The 16,720-nt window shown below is 47.9% G+C and overlaps 1 protein-coding gene across 1 annotated transcript in view; it reads left to right on the top strand.

Moving 5' to 3' along the window:
* Positions 1-16,720, top strand: part of lrrc75a (leucine rich repeat containing 75A) — a 60,336-nt gene that overhangs the window by 24,795 nt on the left and 18,821 nt on the right. Inside the window, exon 3 of the mRNA XM_088907187.1 lies at positions 7,771-7,883. Coding sequence (XP_088763313.1) covers positions 7,771-7,883 — 113 coding nt within the window. The remainder of the gene's footprint in view (positions 1-7,770; positions 7,884-16,720) is intronic.

Below are 16,720 nucleotides of genomic sequence, written 5' to 3'. Positions count from 1 at the left end.
ATTATATCTTGTTGGCTATGCATTTCTGTACTTATATTTGACAGACTCTGTCTCAGGATATCTTGTCTCAAAAGATAATATCATCACACTATATCTTTACGCATAGCTGGCACAGTTCTCAGGGAAATGACCGAGTGACCTCTCCTGGAACAAATGGTCTATTCAGCAGAAAGGGCTGCTTGTCCCGCAAGCCAGCAGTAAAGAAAATATAGGTACTGGTCAGCTTTCTAGAATGACCATATATAGCCACAATGCAAGCAGAGATGTGGGAGTGTATCTTGTATCATTTGTTTCACTGTATAAAAGAGCACTGTAAGCATTGTCTTTTGAGTCTTGCGTACAAGAGCAAGACTCCCATATGCATATGAAATAAAGACGACTTTCAACACACAAACTCTCAGCTGATGCCCTTTGTTTGGCACAACAACTGCGACACCCACCTCTTTCTGCGTAAAGATAGAAACACTTTTACAGAAGCATGAATTCCATCTAATTATGCCTAATTGCTACAGTTTAACTCTTCCTCAGTTTCTGAGGCATGGATGGCAGGAAGAGGCTTGGCTGTCTTTAGTGACTTAGTGACAGCAGTTCAGTCTCAAGAGCCGTGGTTGGCAGACCCTGCTAAGCCCAGCAGTCTCATCATTGTCAGATCCCTTGACTTCCCCTCCTTGTCTGCTGTGGGCACAGTGGGCAGGAACCATGCTGAGCTAGAGAGAAGCCTTTTAAGTGTGAGACATAGCCCTGTTTAAAGTATTGGCTTATTTGCGATAAAAGAATGCTTTCTTTAATATTTAGAAAATGAAATGAAATTGTGAAAGAGGCGGGCCTTGGAATAAAAACTGCAGAAGTTGTTTCACAAGTTGTTTCACTGCCTTCCCACATTTGACACAACTTAAGTGTTGGCGATTCATTTCAATTGTGGGAAGCACGCATATTGCATGATTGTTTAACATGGGGGCTGTGACTTTAACTGGAAAATACTTTTGGGCTGGTGGTGGTAGACGGAGATACTGAACCAATTAATTCCTTTTCATTTGTCGTTTTAAAGGTCATGTCTCAGAATAGCAGAGAGGGTTTTAAATTGCACCTTCAGAAGGTGCCACTGATCTCAGTAGCTGTCTGAGCTCCATGGCAAGACAGTCCCCCTGCCACCAGAAACAGGCTGTCATCAGGAAGACAAGGCAGTAAGTGTTCAGAGTCTGACTTTCTCACGGGCCGCAGCGCTGTGGAACAGAGAACAGAGCACAGAGCACAGAGAATCCTTTCCATGCCTAGATTCACCCTTGGAGAGGGTGGCAAACATTGTTGCCCTTGGCTCAGATAAGGAGATGAGGCTACCAGGCATGTGGGGCTGTTGAATGGACACTCCGGGTAAATCTACAGAGCTGCAGAACTGGCCATGTACCCGTGGAAAGTGCAGCATCAAAGAGGGATGCAAGGTGCTGTCAGCTTCATTTTGTGCCTGAATGCGCTTAGCTGGTGGGTTGGCGTTTTGACTGATTATTATGTAAGAAAAATACAAGCTGATGAAGACAGCTGTTGAAGAGTTGTATTTTGTCTGCATGAAAGGTGCTCTTACTTGCCTTAGGTGAAAACTGCATGGAAGTACTTTTTAAACCGAGAACAGGACAGGACACCCTTCTGTGAACAAAGGGTTATGGGAGTCTGGGACAGGTAACCCTGCAGTGCGGTTGAAGCTGACACCCTGGCTTCTTTCAAGAGACAGCTGGATAAGATCAGTTAACTACTAATGACAAAACGAGCTCGATGGACAGAATGGTCTCTTCCTGTTTGTAACCTTCCTAATGTTCTGTAGTCACTGTGTGCCCCAGGTCAATGGTGAGCAGACTGTGATACAGCTTTGTGTCCACCCTCAGGACAGTGTGGCCCACAGCCAGAGAGCTGCCTCTAAATCAGCAATAATAAAATGCTCTTCAAATCCTCTTAAAGTCTGGAGCAGGGCCATTGTGTATTTTAAATTTATATTAAATGAAATGGAGCAAAGAACAAAACAGCAAAATGAGATATTGCGTCCTCGTGTACCCATAATGCAGCTCTGCAACGGCTGCGTGCGGCAGTCAGTAACTTCCCCGTCGTTTCTTCAGAACCCGCAGCCTCATTGGAGAAACTGAATCATGATAAAAATATTACAGCAGCCCTTTAATGGAACCTCATACTTTTCAATTACAGCCTTGGTGGAGACAGCTCTAGTGTGCGGGTGATAGTCGACATTCGACTCCTGTTCCACAGTAATCAGTGTGACAAACAGAACTAATCAACGAGGAAATCCATACGGTGTTTTGTACGTGTGCAGAGCCGGTCTGTCTCAGCGCTGTGGCTCGCTTGTCTGACAGCTGCTGTTGGCAGTCGTTAGGGCATCGATCAATACTTCCTGTGGGGCTGTGCCAAGTATAGCATGGCCAGCTCCCAAACGTCAGACTGGCCTACGTCACACCTCGCCGGCTCTGTGTCGTTGTCATGTGACAAAGAGTTTGGGAAGCCAGTCCAGGCTGTGAACACTCTGCTGTCTGTGAAGCCGCTGGAGTTCTGGACCGCTGTCGCTCAGTGTCCAGCTGTTGTGACAGTCAATCTCGAGGAGCTAAATTCCTCAGGAGAATGAGGACTACTGGGTTAGCTGCTTTACAAATGTGGTGCTGTGCACACTGCCATGTTACAAATCGATAAATAAAACAAGGCAAACAAGCCGACTGCCCAGTCTGCTCAGTTTTATTTATGAAATCACAGTATCGGTTGAAGTGCTTGGTAAGGGAACAATGCACAAGTGTTTTAATCAAACTGTGACTAATGCTTCCATAATTTGATTACATCCAATATTAGAATTGGCTTCCTTAATGATGGCAGAAGAGATGAGGTATTTGCCCTTTAGTTGCCCTACAGTGCCACCTTTTGTTTTGAAGGCTGCATTTCCACTGTTGACCTGGGATGTCTTGCAACTTCTTAATTTAGAAATTCTAATGCTTTAGATTAGCAACAGTCCCAGTTTTAGGAAAAGCAGTTGCCCCCCCCCGTATACCAAATGATATGATAAAATCCAAAACAGTGGGGATACTTTCTGAGCACTGTCTGCATATGTATCTCTATTCTGCAGTGTGAGAATCATTAGTATAGATTAACTCAGAAAAGTACAGTTCCTGATTCCCATCCTGCCATGTTCTTGAGCTTCCCGTTGATGCTGATTCCTCAGGACTCCTCAAAAACAGGTGCGATGGGTTTCTTGGATCAGAAAGCTGCTGCAACCAAGCAAATTGGATCCAACGTCCTTTTCTACGTGTGAACATGGAGGAGTGAGCAGAGAACCATGAGGCCTGGCTGCTCGGAGGCTAGTGGTCCAGGAACCTGCTGTGCCTTTTCTTCACGGTATTCCGGAATATGCATCCGTCACTCCCTGCACAAGAAGGCATCTTCTGATGCTGAGCATTTTCCAGGGGTTGGCTTTTAAGAGAACAGCTACCCTGGGGTTCAGAGGGGTTAGCAAGGCGTCTGAGATCATTACACTGGTTGTGCCCAAGTGTAATTTTCCAGACTGACCTCCCGTTTGTGTTGCTGCAAACAAGGATCACGTAAACGAGGATGCTGGGAATCGGAAACGAGCGATGAGGAGGGGGTCTCCAGTGAAGAAAGATATAAGATGTGAAAAAGGGGTGAACTGATTTCTTTCTGCACAAAGACTTCTTGTAACACAAGACATTCCATGCTTAGGCACCTTTAAGTTATGGCAGGGATGGGATATGAAATTCCAAGTGCAAGATAAAGACCCCCTAACTAAGGAAAAATAAAACCGACCATTACAAGTGTTCAAGGTCTTGGGAATGTCCAAACACAGGTGCCCCCCCCCCATTACCATGGTAACAATTTGTGTCAGAAGCAGCTGAAATTTGCTATATAAACTGGAAGTTTTGTACCTGTATTTTGATCAAGACTTTGGTCTTATTGTTCCTTGCATGCAATAAACTCAGTTACATAAACGTCATCTCGGGTTCCAGAACTTATTTGTCTCCACTGGGCTGAGGGTTATTAAAGGCTTCATGCTGCTGACAATATTATTTCTGCTCCTCCTGGTGCCACCTGTCTGGGTTTTGCTCGAACAGTCTGGTAGTGCAGGTGGGAACAGCTAATAAGCTCTAATGTCTGTTATTCTGCTGGAAATATCAAGGGCATGGCAGTTAGTTTTTCTTGTAGATACCTGGAAGTACTGGTGCCCCCAGATGGCCTGGGAGCTGTTTTTGTGCTTGATCTGTTGAAAAAGATGGCAGTCCTATTCTGTGTATGGTAGTGTGTGTGTTTAGGTGTGTGAATGCGTTTGTGTACTGTGTGTGTGTTTATGTGTATATACTGTATGTGTGTGGCACAGAAGGTTCTCTGAAATCGCAATCAGTTCAGTTCAGTAATTGCCTCCAAGCTTGACCAAATAGTTTTACTGGTGCATTTTAGGAATTTGCTTGACCCCAATAATGAAAACAAGTGATTAACGAAAATTAAACCATGTTGTCCTTAAATATGCTGTCTATATCTGCTCGTTTGTGTTCTTTGAGGACTAGAAAATGAGCAGGTGTGTTGCAGTTTCAGGCGCTTCTTGTCCCCGGCCGGTAGTGGGATAAGAAAAGCCTCCTGTCGGCTCCGGTTAGCTGCACAGTCCTGTGTCGTCGGGAGAGAATCAAAGCAGCATGCTGGGGGCTGGGGGCTGGGTCATGTGACTGGCTCTCACATCTCCTCTCTCCTGCTCATCTGCACTGGAGAAAACACTGTAGCTCAGGACAGGCAGCCTGCAATGCCAGCTGCACACCGGTGTGATGGTGCAGTCAGCACATCAGTGCCCTGAAACAGTTCGCTCTCTCCCCTCAGGTGATAGAATATACTTATTCAAGGGTCTGGCAGTTAAAGAGAACTAAATGCATACAGTCCTGTATAACCCTGCTCCACTGTGCTATGTATTTTAGAACAATAATCAGGTGAGCTGTTAAAAAAGGGCCATCTAGTTCTTAAACTACTGGAGTTATAAGAATGAATATAAATACAAATAGGTTACAGGCTTTGTAATAGACTAAGGTAAGAACTGCTAACTGCAGAATCTGCATGCCTTTTCTTTTTCTGTTGTTTTATTTCCTCCCACTAGTGCTGTTGATACAGAAGGAGGAGAATCCGTTGTGCCAGGTGGAGCGCAGAATTCCAAGGTCAGCCACAGCGACCTCTGAGGCAGCCCTGTGATTGGTGGACGTGGGGGCTCTCGTTCCGCGTGCGAGAGTTCTGCTCCCTCGATCTGTTTGAAGCCGAGAAAGAAGGGCTGCTTTTCTAAAGCCCTGATCAAAGTTAAATTGACACTTCTCCCAGAGAGGCGGGGTCTGGCGAGAGGTGCCTGCTGAGTGTTTGCTCTCTGTTCTGGAGCTGGGAGGGTGGGGGTGGTCTCTCTCGCTGTGGAGTCTGCAGCAGCCTCTGTCTATCCACAGGGTCGTCAATGCAGAAATGATAAAGTGTCAAGCCAGTGAGCGAATAGCCCCTTGTTAATAATGAACCACGGCCAGCCTTCACATGACAGGAGAGGGAGAGCAGCTCCAGAGCCTGTCAGAGTGGCAAACAGAGAGAGCTATTAAATATTACCGAGCGGTTTTGTATTCTGACATGCTACTCACTTGAAATCTGGGAAAATTCCTCAATTATTCAGCTGGATTCAGTACTCTGACGTGCCTTTAAATAAAGGATTTCACTCTTGGGCTCTGGAGTGGCTCCCATAAAAGCTTCTGTGCCGAGCTTTATCTCCGGTATTCCTCGTTAGTCTGCAAAGCTGCTGGCATAGTCTGCTGTTGATCACGTGTTCGTGTGATAAAGAACTCATTCTGTTAGGTTCCAGCTTTAAAGCAGAGTTGGGGTTATATTTCTGACTTGTCAGTGATGTAAGTGTCACGGTCTGGATTTATATGGAGTCTCGGGAATTGGTCATTTAATCCGGCCTGGGACAGTCCCTGAGTTTAACAGTGAGTCCCTGGTGTTTTGGCAAGTCGTTGCTGCTGGCCATTTTCAGGCTTGCCTCTGATATGTGACCTACGATACTTCATTCCAGGCCGCAGGACGGAGTAGTGTAGTGTCTGCATTTCTTCTGTGTAGGTGTTAGTGTTACTGCAATGAGCCAAAGTGGTGACTGTTGCTTCCCAACTGAGTGTAGAAACAAACAGTGAAACATAAAATCATAGTGCTTATCTCAGATCGCGGCCATGCCTAGTGCCCACAAAACAGGGAGATCAGACAAAGGTTATAGTCAAACACGTGCCCTGAAGTGATTGGATATTTGTGTGATCTGTGCTGTCCTGCCTCTGTGAGATTAAAGTGCCCGAGCTGTGGCCCTGTGCATACTGCGCTTCTCTGTCAGAGAGGTGGGAGCTCTCTGCAGTGCTCCCAAGGGGTAATTAAGTGGTGCAGTAATTGAGAGCACTTTTTGTGGGTGTGCCGAAAAGCCAAGCAATACTTTGTATCTCATGCTCAATGATTGCAGCCATTCTGTCCCTGTAATCATTTCCCAGCTGTTCTCCATGGCTGTGTTATGTACACAGGAGAGTCTAGGCTACAGCGATGGAATACTAATATCCAGGGGTGCTGTACACCAACAAATGCAGTTGAAACTAAGCGCCATGCAATGTGGGTAGGTGTAATGTATGTGCTTATCTGTGGATATTGCAGACGTTGCAATCTTAAGGAATATCAACTGCACCTATTTCTGGTGTTGTTCCCTTTTGTGAGTGGAATGTCAATGCACTGATTCAATCATTTAGAAGCTGCTGTTATAGCGTATTATAAGAGAAAAAGTGAAATCTCCATTTAAAACAAATCAAAATTAGTGAGTGCCTCTGTTCAATGTGCGGGACGTGAATCTGTCTGGACGATGACCAGTCAGGTCAGGGCTGGGAGGCCTTGTTCCTCAGCTGGTCAGTGGTCTGTGCATTTGCAGGGTCTCTAGTGAGAGAGCATCAGCCCCGTCCCTACAATTTCTCCTATAGGTAAACAGTTCTGACACTGGCAAGATTTGATGCTGATGTCCAATTAGATCTTTCCAATTGGCCTGGTTGGTGTAACGGGAGCCGGTCCAGGCTCCCGCGAAGCGTAGTACTGGACCCTGTGCAGACGGTATAATCTGGAAGTAGGAGGAAAAAGATGACGGGGGAGACGACGAGGATCAGGAGGGGTTGACAGACAGGGGGGCGTGACGACGGTGAACTGGTGCTCGGGGGGCGTGGCCAGGGCAAACAAGTCCAAGGAGTCCAGGGGGGAAATCCGGGGCGAAGTCCAAGGTCCTAATTTGAGTGATCCATCCGATGAAAACAAGACAAAAGTTAAAAACCGGAACGGGATCCAGTACAGGGACGAGGAAATAAAAACAGGATGATGAGACCAGGCGCTCCGAGCCCCGGACTCAGCAGGGTCAGGACGCCGATAGGAGGCCTGTGCCCTCAAGCCACGGGCGTAGGGCGACTTGATGGTAGGCGGGCCTCCGGGCGTTCGTCTTCCAGTGTAGAGCCCGGAATAGAGTGAGTGTCTGGTTTAAATAAGGAGGGGCAGGATAGGAGGCAGGTGGACATAATCAACTAAAATGTGAGAGAGCCGGAGCCCCCTTAAGAGGAGGGAAAACTTGGTTGTTCCACATTTTTAAAAAAGCCACAAACAAGCACTTTGAGTAATTAACATTCCTGTTTGGAGGGAAGGTTGTTGTTCTGGCCAGCAGTACTGCAGCTGCTTCACTGTCGCTCTCCTCCCGTGTCTCAGGAGGGGGATGCTCTGGGAGCCATGGAGAAGGTGTGCCGGCAGCTGACCTATCACCTGAGCCCTCACTCGCAGTGGAGACGGCAGGGCCTGATGAAGAGGAAGCCCCAGGCGTGGTGAGTCGCACTCAGAGTCTTTTGCTCCTCTTCCTTGAGCTCACAGCTGCTGAAATTGTCACCGTCGTGTCTGACTGTTTTCAGATCTCAACAATTTGCCACTTTCAGGATTTTCTGGGTGACCTGGTTGGAAGTTAGAGTAGGAAAATTGTAAATGTCTGATTCTCCTTTAGCCAGGAACACTGACAGTAAGATGGCAGGGCGGCGCAGTGGTCAGCATTGCTGCCTCATAGTGCTGGGGCCCTGGGTTCAATTTTGGACCAGGGGTGCTGTCTGTGTGGAGTTTGTATGTTCTCCAATTTTTGTATGGTTGCATTTGCATGCGGCTGCTTCCGTTTCCTCCCACAGTCAAAAAACATACTGGAAAGTCAGTTGGCTTCGGGGGAAGCTGACCCTGGTGCGAGTGTGTGCGCGTCTGTGTGTCTGCCTGCAGTGGACTGGTGTGCTGGTTTCCCCTCAGCCCTGACCTGGAAGAAGCGGTCAGTGAGTGGGTGGATGAGCAGATGGATAAGATGGACTGGGATGCAGTGGGACGTGATGAACAGGGCTGGGCAGCCCAGTGAGGTGGCTGAAGGGATGAGATGAACGATACTGGAAAGTGAAATACTCTCTTCGACAGGGAGACGGTCAGAACCCTCACATTCCTGGACTGGAGCGCATCGCATCAACACTTTTTCTGCTCTTATAGTCTGATTCCACAAGGGGTGCAACCCAGGGGAGAATCGTGGCATTTGGAATTTAAAAAAGCCTCTTCGTTTCTAAAATAATGTCATATTCTCTTAGACTGGGTCCTCACAGATATAGTAATAGCCTGCACACACACATACCTTGTTTTCAGAAATCATTTGTTGGTCCCGATAAAAACACGATACATACAGTATTTCTATTTGTTTTTATTGTTAGACTCGTAGCATCAGACAAGCCTGGCATCCGATGCATAGGACAATGCAAACTAATTAAATCTCCACTTTTTTAATTGGAGTGATTAGCTGTCTCTCATCAGTCCTTCTTAACTGCTCTAGGAAAATGCAGATAAGGAGATGAAACCCTACTGCTTCGGCCTTCTGGCAGCTTAGGGTCACTTCTGTCCACAGCCTGAAGAGGAATGGCTCCTGTTGCTTGGCAAGGACTCAGACTACCCAGTAATAAAGGGACACATCAGCTTATACTTTCTTGAGCAAATAAAAAAATAAAAATGCCCGACATTAATGCTGCAGGAAGCTTTGAAATGTTCAGATCTCTCTGTTATTTCAGTTGCAATACGTGATCTGCTTGAGCAGATATTGTTCTCTATTCTGAATGTGCATAAACCTACTCAATTTGTTTCTGGTTTGAACAGAGCAATCTACAGCACTTTACTGTTCCATTTTGCCCAGGAGAGTGTTTTCTAAATTGCTTTGAAAACATTTGCTTTTTGAAGATGGCAATTCTTATTTAGAGCATTTTTTTCCTCCATCCTCAGTACTTTGTGTCTAGAGCTGTGTGGACTGCTGTACGCGGGAGTGAATGTAGCAAGGGACTGGTTGCAGCACTGGTTTTGTTCCAAAGACAGATAAATACCCACCTGAGACCTTTTTAGCCATGTCTGAGGAAAACACAGCCAGTGTTTGTGCCAGCAGGATGTTAACTCATTTTACTCTAATTTCTTAAGTGCTAAAATAGGAGAATCAATGTCTGTCAGAGCTAGTCCAGACAGCTATCAGGAGCCACTCCAATTGTAGAATTATCACTGCTGCAGGGCAGGTGTTTGTTCTTTGGGCAGAATGCAAAACAAACTTAATTGTGGGAGCAGCTGACTACGCTCTCTTCTTCAAGACTCAGTTAATAAATGAATTGGGCTGCCCACACTTCCATCTCTGGCATCAAGAGAGTCAGAGCCTCACAGAGCCTCACAGTCTCACAGAGCTTCACAGGGGCTCACGGGGCCTCACAGTGCCTCACAGAGCCTCATAGTATCACAGGGCCTTACAGAGCCTCAAAGGGCCACACAGTCTCCCAGGGCCACACAGTCTCCCAGGGCCTCACAGGGCCTCACCAGGGTGGGGATGCACAAGGCACTGGAGGGCAGAGGAGGGGAGGTCTTAGAGGCTCCTCTTCCAGTTCTCCGTTTTCTTGGAATTTCCTCTTCTCTCTTGGGAGACCTTGGCGAACAAGCAGATGCTGGTCGTTTAATGTGTCTTGAGCTCTACTGTGGAATTAACCTGCCCACCTTTCTTCTATCTAGAATGCGCTCATTTAATTGTTCACACTGCCTGCGGTTATCTCACATCTTAACATTGCAGGAAGGTCACAGTGCTTCGGAGTCTCAGATTTATGTGTTTTAGTTTAATTGTTACCTGGCCCTTGGTTGTTCTGTGGAGAAGGTCTGCTCTCAGTGTGTTGCAGGAGTGACGTGTCCATTGATGTTGAAGTTGAATCTGGGCCACATGGGTGGTCTAGCTGACCAGAAGCACAAGAGGGTTGCTTTCCCTTGGCAGCTTTCATCTGTGGACATTGTGGGATCTGTACCGTCTGTCTGAAACGAATCCCATTGAACATTGATACAACACTTTCACGATTTTTTAGCCATAAATAATAGCAATAGTAAAGGAACACAGGGCTGTTTGTTTTAAGGTGGCAGTGAACAACCTCTCTACAATGTGCACTGATGTCTCAGCCTCTCACAACGCTGCTGTGCACACTGTGCATATGGGGCAGCCGGCAGGCATCACTGCTCACTGCTGTGCTTCTCGCCGTCCCAGACTGATGTCCTCCTCTCTGGCCTTGAGTGCAGAGTGGCCTGGGGGGGGTCCGTTTCCCTGCTTGGCGGAGCGTTAGAGACGCCTGCCCAGGCTGTCCCTGCTGAAATCCAGCTCTCACCAGCGCTGTCTGCTCTTCAGCTGTGTTTACTGTCATGGGAGAGGCAGAGGTTAGTGTTGAGTCAGCCTGATAGAAACCAGGACCCTCTGGGACTGGCAGCGATCTGCACACAATGTCATTAAGTTTTAACGTTCCTCCCTAATGATATAATTGCAGTCTGACCACAACACAGTGCGTTCCCCTCTCCCCATCTGAGCTGTCCTTAGGCACTGAGCAGCAGGACACTCAATGCGTGTAAAGGTGTGAATGCCCTTTCACTCTTTTTGCTGTGAGATTTTTTCTTCCATTTCGGCATCAGTAAGTGTGGCCTACTATAGAGCAGCAACATCTAGTTGAAATATGCGTAACACATTCCCTGCACAGGAGGCACCACGTCGTTGAGGGCACTGAAGCTCCTGCCTGCAACTTCAGGAGGATGAAAAGCTGGGAATTCAGAATAGAAAAGAACAGGAACCTCCTGTCTGGTTCCTGCAGGTCATGTCTCTTTGCCTGTCCGGAGTCAATTACTGTGGCCCTGAGACACATTTCCTGCCCTCAACTGTCAGCAGCGCCCAGAGAGGCAGGAGGCAGCCCAGTGAAGAGAATGGCAAATTCAACAGCAGCACTGCCGCCTTGTAGCAGCCTGGTCTCATCAGCAGCAGCTATTAACAAGAGGAGGCCTTTCAGCCCAGCCAGCCAATTCATCCAAGGATCTGATCCCGCCTCTTCTTCAAGGGAGCCAGGGAATCGATCGGCTTTGAACAGGCAACCCAGAAATTTTCCACTTTCAAGAATTTATAGGTAACCTACGTTTTCCAGCAGAAAGAGGGAAATACCGTTTGAAAATTTCTTATGTGCCAGTTGTGAGCTCCATTTAAGCTCCAAAAAAGAGAGCTCCAAAGAGAGGGCTCAGCCTGAGCTGCGAACATAAGACACTGGATTTATATTTACAGCTGCGTCTTGGATGGGATTGCTCTCTTGGCTTAACAAAGTGTTCAGACAGCAGGCTCAATTTTCCGTTTACATTTAAATTTAGTTCTGATTTTCTAAAAGGAGAAGTGTCAGTTTAGTTACAGTAAGGGCTGAGTGCTGTCTAGATGTTCTTGATCAAACGACTAAGGCAGATCCACTGATGGTGAGGGCAGTCTCCTATAATTATTGTCTTGCGGTTATTTGCTCTGGTTCACGGAGCAGCACAGCTATAGCCGTCCTGTAGAGAGACTCGGCATTCAGGCAGGAGTAGCCTCTGTTCACCCCAGCGTCTTCCAGCAGGGTTATTCAAGCAGCAAGGCAGAACTCAGACCTTAAAAAGAAACCAGAATCTTTTGAGTTTGCAGATTTGCCAGCAGGATAATCACAAACTGGAGATTATGCTGGAAGAGCTTTTCTGCTCTAGCGGCTGGAGAGGTCCCAGCCTGGATTGTTTAATCCCGAGGTCCAAATCAGAAATAAGTGATTTTAAAAACACTCAGTTTTCCTCACAGTCTAGTCCTTAATTTCTTCTGAAAAGTGAAAACATTGAAATCATTATCTGAAAAATGTTTGCTAAAGTGAACTGAAAATTAAGGGACCATTGATTCAGCAGGGAAACTGAATGGAAGGGAATCCTGAGGCGGTGTAGCCAGAGAGGATGAGAGTGAGGTGAGGAGTGAACAGGGTGGAGAGTGAGGTGAGGAGTGAACAGGGGTGGAGAGTGAGGTGAGGAGTGAACAGGGGTGGAGAGTGAGGTGAGGAGTGAACAGGGTGGAGAGTGAGGTGAGGAGTGAACAGGGGTGGAGAGTGAGTTGAGGAGTGAACAGGGTGGAGAGTGAGGTGAGGAGTGAACAGGAGTGGAGAGTGAGTTGAGTGAATGACACCTCCAAGTTCATTGGTTCAGATGTGTGTTGCAAGAGACACTGGCTTCTCTGGGAGCGTGGTGGGCTGATTTCGAGATGCAGTACAGGGTGAGATGAGTATTGTTATTAGGCCTCCCTCTCACTTGCAAGCTTCACAGTCCAGCCTTCTCACTCAGAAACTGTTTCACTAGGAATGACAACGCCCAAGATGAAAGCGTGATGAACGATTATGGAGCGGATATTGGCTTAACCCGCTTGGCTGAGGGCCGACCTCCTGGCCAGAGGACAAGGAGGCCAGAACCCCCACGCAGGGTGACCAAGGGGCAGCTGCAGAGGTGGAGTAGGGGTGGAGGTGGGATGTGAAAGTTGCACACGAGGGAGAGTAGGAAATCAGGTTGGTATTTATAGCGTTTGGTGGAGGAAGGATGATGGGAGTGATTGCTAATTGCTGACAGCTGAGTACGATGAGCGTGGTTGTTGTCATCCCTCCCGAACTTGCGTTATAAACTCCATTTGTCACTCAACCTTCAAAGCCAATCGGAATGAGAATGGACTTTTCTCAGGGGAAAATAGCGCTGAAATGGCAGTGTGAAAAATGTTTGTGTAGCTCATCTCTTGATCAAGAAAATGCCCTGATTCTTCCTCCCTCCAGAAAACCGCTCTCGAGCCTCAGAGGCGGTAGCACCGCGGGAGATATCAGCAGGGCAGGCAGCAGAGAGCCCTGGGCAGCACGTTTGCCTTTGCGCCTGTGGGCGCCGTGCTCATGAACGCGCACCTTTTCCAAAAGGAGAGGAGAGGAGTTCACTCTCTGCTCGGCCCAGCGGGGGGCTGTGGAGGAGGCAGGAGCCCCCTGGTGGCGGGGAGCGGCGGTGTTGAGTTAAAAATAGACAGTCCAGGCTGTTCCCCTGGGCACATCCACAGCTGGGTCTTCACGCCAGCGTCAGACTGTCGGCCCCCGTCTGGGCGACTCCAGATCTCCAGACCCGCAGACGACCTGCCAGGCAACCTGGTGCGGTGATTGAAGTCACCCTAGGGAGACATTCGACGTTGGTTTTTTAAGTCTGCTTCCCCTTCAGGAGTTCCCAGGTGTGGAATTGCACATGTATTCTGTAAGACCAGCCTACAGAATACACACAGGAACTGCTGAGCTGGTCTGGACTGGAAGCATTTCTCCAGCCACAATGACCTCAGCACGAGGAGATTCTGGTCAGTTGTGCAACTCCAGGCATCCCTGAGCGTGTTTCTCTCTGCTCTACATGGTGACAAAAACATGCAGAACCCAGAACTGGACAGAATAAACACTTTGGGTTGGGAGGACACTGTGTCTGCCCAGGCTTCCTCTGCTCCCTGTCAGGTCAGGCCGAGCGGGTGAACGGCACCGCAGGACGTGAGCAAGGACACGAGGCCTTGCCGTCTGTAACGAGCCACTGATATCATCAGCTCGGTGCTTCCAGGAGGACAGAAGCAAGATATTAAAAATAATGACCACAATAAAACCAGAAATGCAATTCAGTGATGATTGCCAGCAAGTGAGCAGGGCTCTTCGGCAGATTTAATGGGCACATTTCCTGTCTCTTTATTGCCTGGGGAAACAAATAAAAATAACAGAACGTCACAGGCTGGGGGACCCTGGGAGAGAGTCTAGCCGTTCGATCTCAAGCTGACCTCCCGGGACCAGGCCTCCACAGTCACTCTGCAACCCTGCCTGTGGCTGTATGTCGAATCGCATAAACAAATCTCAGCAGGCATCTTCACAATCAGCCGTGAACTAGAAGTGACAGCAACAGGAAGAATTAATGATAACAAGGGCAGCAGAGGAGGATAGTAAAAGTTTGAATTCCTGCCAGGAATGTCGCTGGCATGAGTGATGAAGAGGAGCACATTTCACAGCCTGGAGACTGCTTTCCCGTGGAAAAGTGGGAGGACATCGGCATGACAGAAAACGGTCACTGGTCACTGGTCACTGGCTCTGTGACGACAGGGGAGTGTGGGAAACTGTGCGGTGACCTTACCCAGGCTTTGCCTGTGCTGTAGACCGTTTCCCCACACAGAGACGCACCACATCCGAGATTGACATGAATCTTTACAGGAGGGTTTTGGAACGAAGCCCATCCAATCACAGCTCGTGCCAAAATCGACTGGCCGTGCCGAGGACCGTTTCTTTGTTTTCACTTCAGATCTTCCACTCTGGTACCGAGCACGAGCAGCACCAGGTTCACCGCAGGACCGTGCTGCGCCACTCTCTGGCTCTAGTAAAGTTCAGGATTGCTTCCTGAGCACCTCAGCCCTTAACCTGAAACAAAGCAGGTGATGTCAGGGGCTTCACACTTGTTAACTGTAATGCCTGAACTGATGAGAACGGCACTGCTGTGGATGCCCCCCACGAGACTGCCAATAGTCTGGCACCTCAACAGCCCATCGTGGCCTTAATGAGCAGCCCATTCAGCTGTCTTAACAATTACTGTCTTAATGCAGAATGGCTGTGCTCGCCCTTGATTTTGTTCCAAAAAGACAGATCTCTGCAGCGGCTGCTGCCAACTCACACAGTGTCGAGGGTAAATCTTGATAAATCAATCAGTCAATTAGAATGTGCTAAAGAACAATGTAACGATGAACGATGCATCGTGGGATTAATTTTCTCCATTGTTGAGCATGTGGAAGATTTATATCTATCTTTTCATTCAGATCAAGACATGGGGCACGTCTACAGACACACCACTAGAAAACAAAGTCTGCAAAAACATTTTCTTTATTGAACTGAGTTGGCAGCACTGACTGGGAGACTGGGTTTCCCGGGTCCGAGTCTGCGTCTGCGCTGGCGCTGTGGTGCCTGTCCCTGCAGTGCAGCTGTGAGTGTCGCCTCTCCTCGGGCAGCAGAGCTGTGAGTGTTGCCTCTCCTCGGGCAGCAGAGCTGTGAATGGGGGTGTTTGCAGGTTTTCGATACGCAGCACATGCGCAAGAGGATCTCTAGAAGGTGTCAAGATCACAAGATCACCAAGAAGGGTGTCTTGTCTGCTCTGCAGGCATTCCAGTGCAGTGCCCTTGGGATGGGCCCGTGGGTGTCTCTCGCTCTGCGGGCGTTCCAGCGCAGTGTCCCTGGGATGAGCCCGCGGGAGTCTCTCTGGCTCATTTCAACCGTCACTCGGCTGGTGCTCCTGTCAGGAACCCGTCCTGCCCTAATAATCAGACTCGGTTATTAGGGGAACATGTATTTTTTCCTTTGTTTTAATGCCTTGGGGTTGAGGCATCTGCTGTAAGACGTTGTGAGACAAGCACATGTCACACCCCCTCCCCTCACCCGTCATGACTGCTTGGAGAAACCCTAATCTGCATTTTTAATTAAAGACGATGCGTTAATCTAATTGGTGTTTCTTGTGTTCTTGGAAACTGCTGAGGCAGAGGGCTTCTCAGTTCCGTAGAAGAGGTGAATGAGACCTGCTCCAGAGCCAGCCAGGACTGTGGGGGTCTATCTATTTTCTTCAGGATTCTGCCAGGGAGACCCAGTAGGTTGTGATTTAAGCCTGATTTTCACTCTTTCCTTATTAATCTATTTTATTAATCACCTAAAAAAGGCGCCATCCTTCAGTTGAGATGTAAAACCGAGGTCCTGACTCTCTGGGGTCATTAAAAATCCCAGGGTGTTTCTCAAAAAGAGTAGGGATGTAACCCCAGAGTCCTAGCCAAATTTCCCCCTGGCCTTTACCAGTCATGGTCTCCTTATAATCTCCATCTTTGAACTGGCTTCATCACTCTGCTCTCCTCCCCACTGAGGAGCACTGGCGCATCATCCAGGTGGGGCTGCACACTGGTGGTGGTGGAGGGGATCCCCATTACCTGTAAAGCGCTTTGAGTGGAGTGTCCAGTAAAGCACTATATAAGTGGAAGTAATTGTTAATTATTAATCTACCATTCAGGCAGTAAAAGGTACAGCGTCTTTGATTCTTTTGAGTTATTGAGAAGAATGCCTTGGTTTCCTCTTGCCCAGTGAATGTGTTCAGCATAAATCCCAGTCTGCAGCTATGGACAGAGCGGTTCCCAGCAGAAGCAGGGGTTTTCAGAAATTAGTTGGAAGAATGATAAATTCACACTCCTTCCTTTATGGGTCACTGTCTTTAATATTCTTTTGGTTAATCTCTCAACACTTCAAGCGTTTCCTGTTTTGAG

The sequence above is a fragment of the Atractosteus spatula genome, chromosome 27 (genome assembly GCF_055471065.1).
Source record: "Atractosteus spatula isolate fAtrSpa1 chromosome 27, fAtrSpa1.hap1, whole genome shotgun sequence".
Classification (NCBI taxonomy): domain Eukaryota; kingdom Metazoa; phylum Chordata; class Actinopteri; order Semionotiformes; family Lepisosteidae; genus Atractosteus; species Atractosteus spatula.
This window is presented reverse-complemented; position numbering and strand designations above follow the sequence as displayed.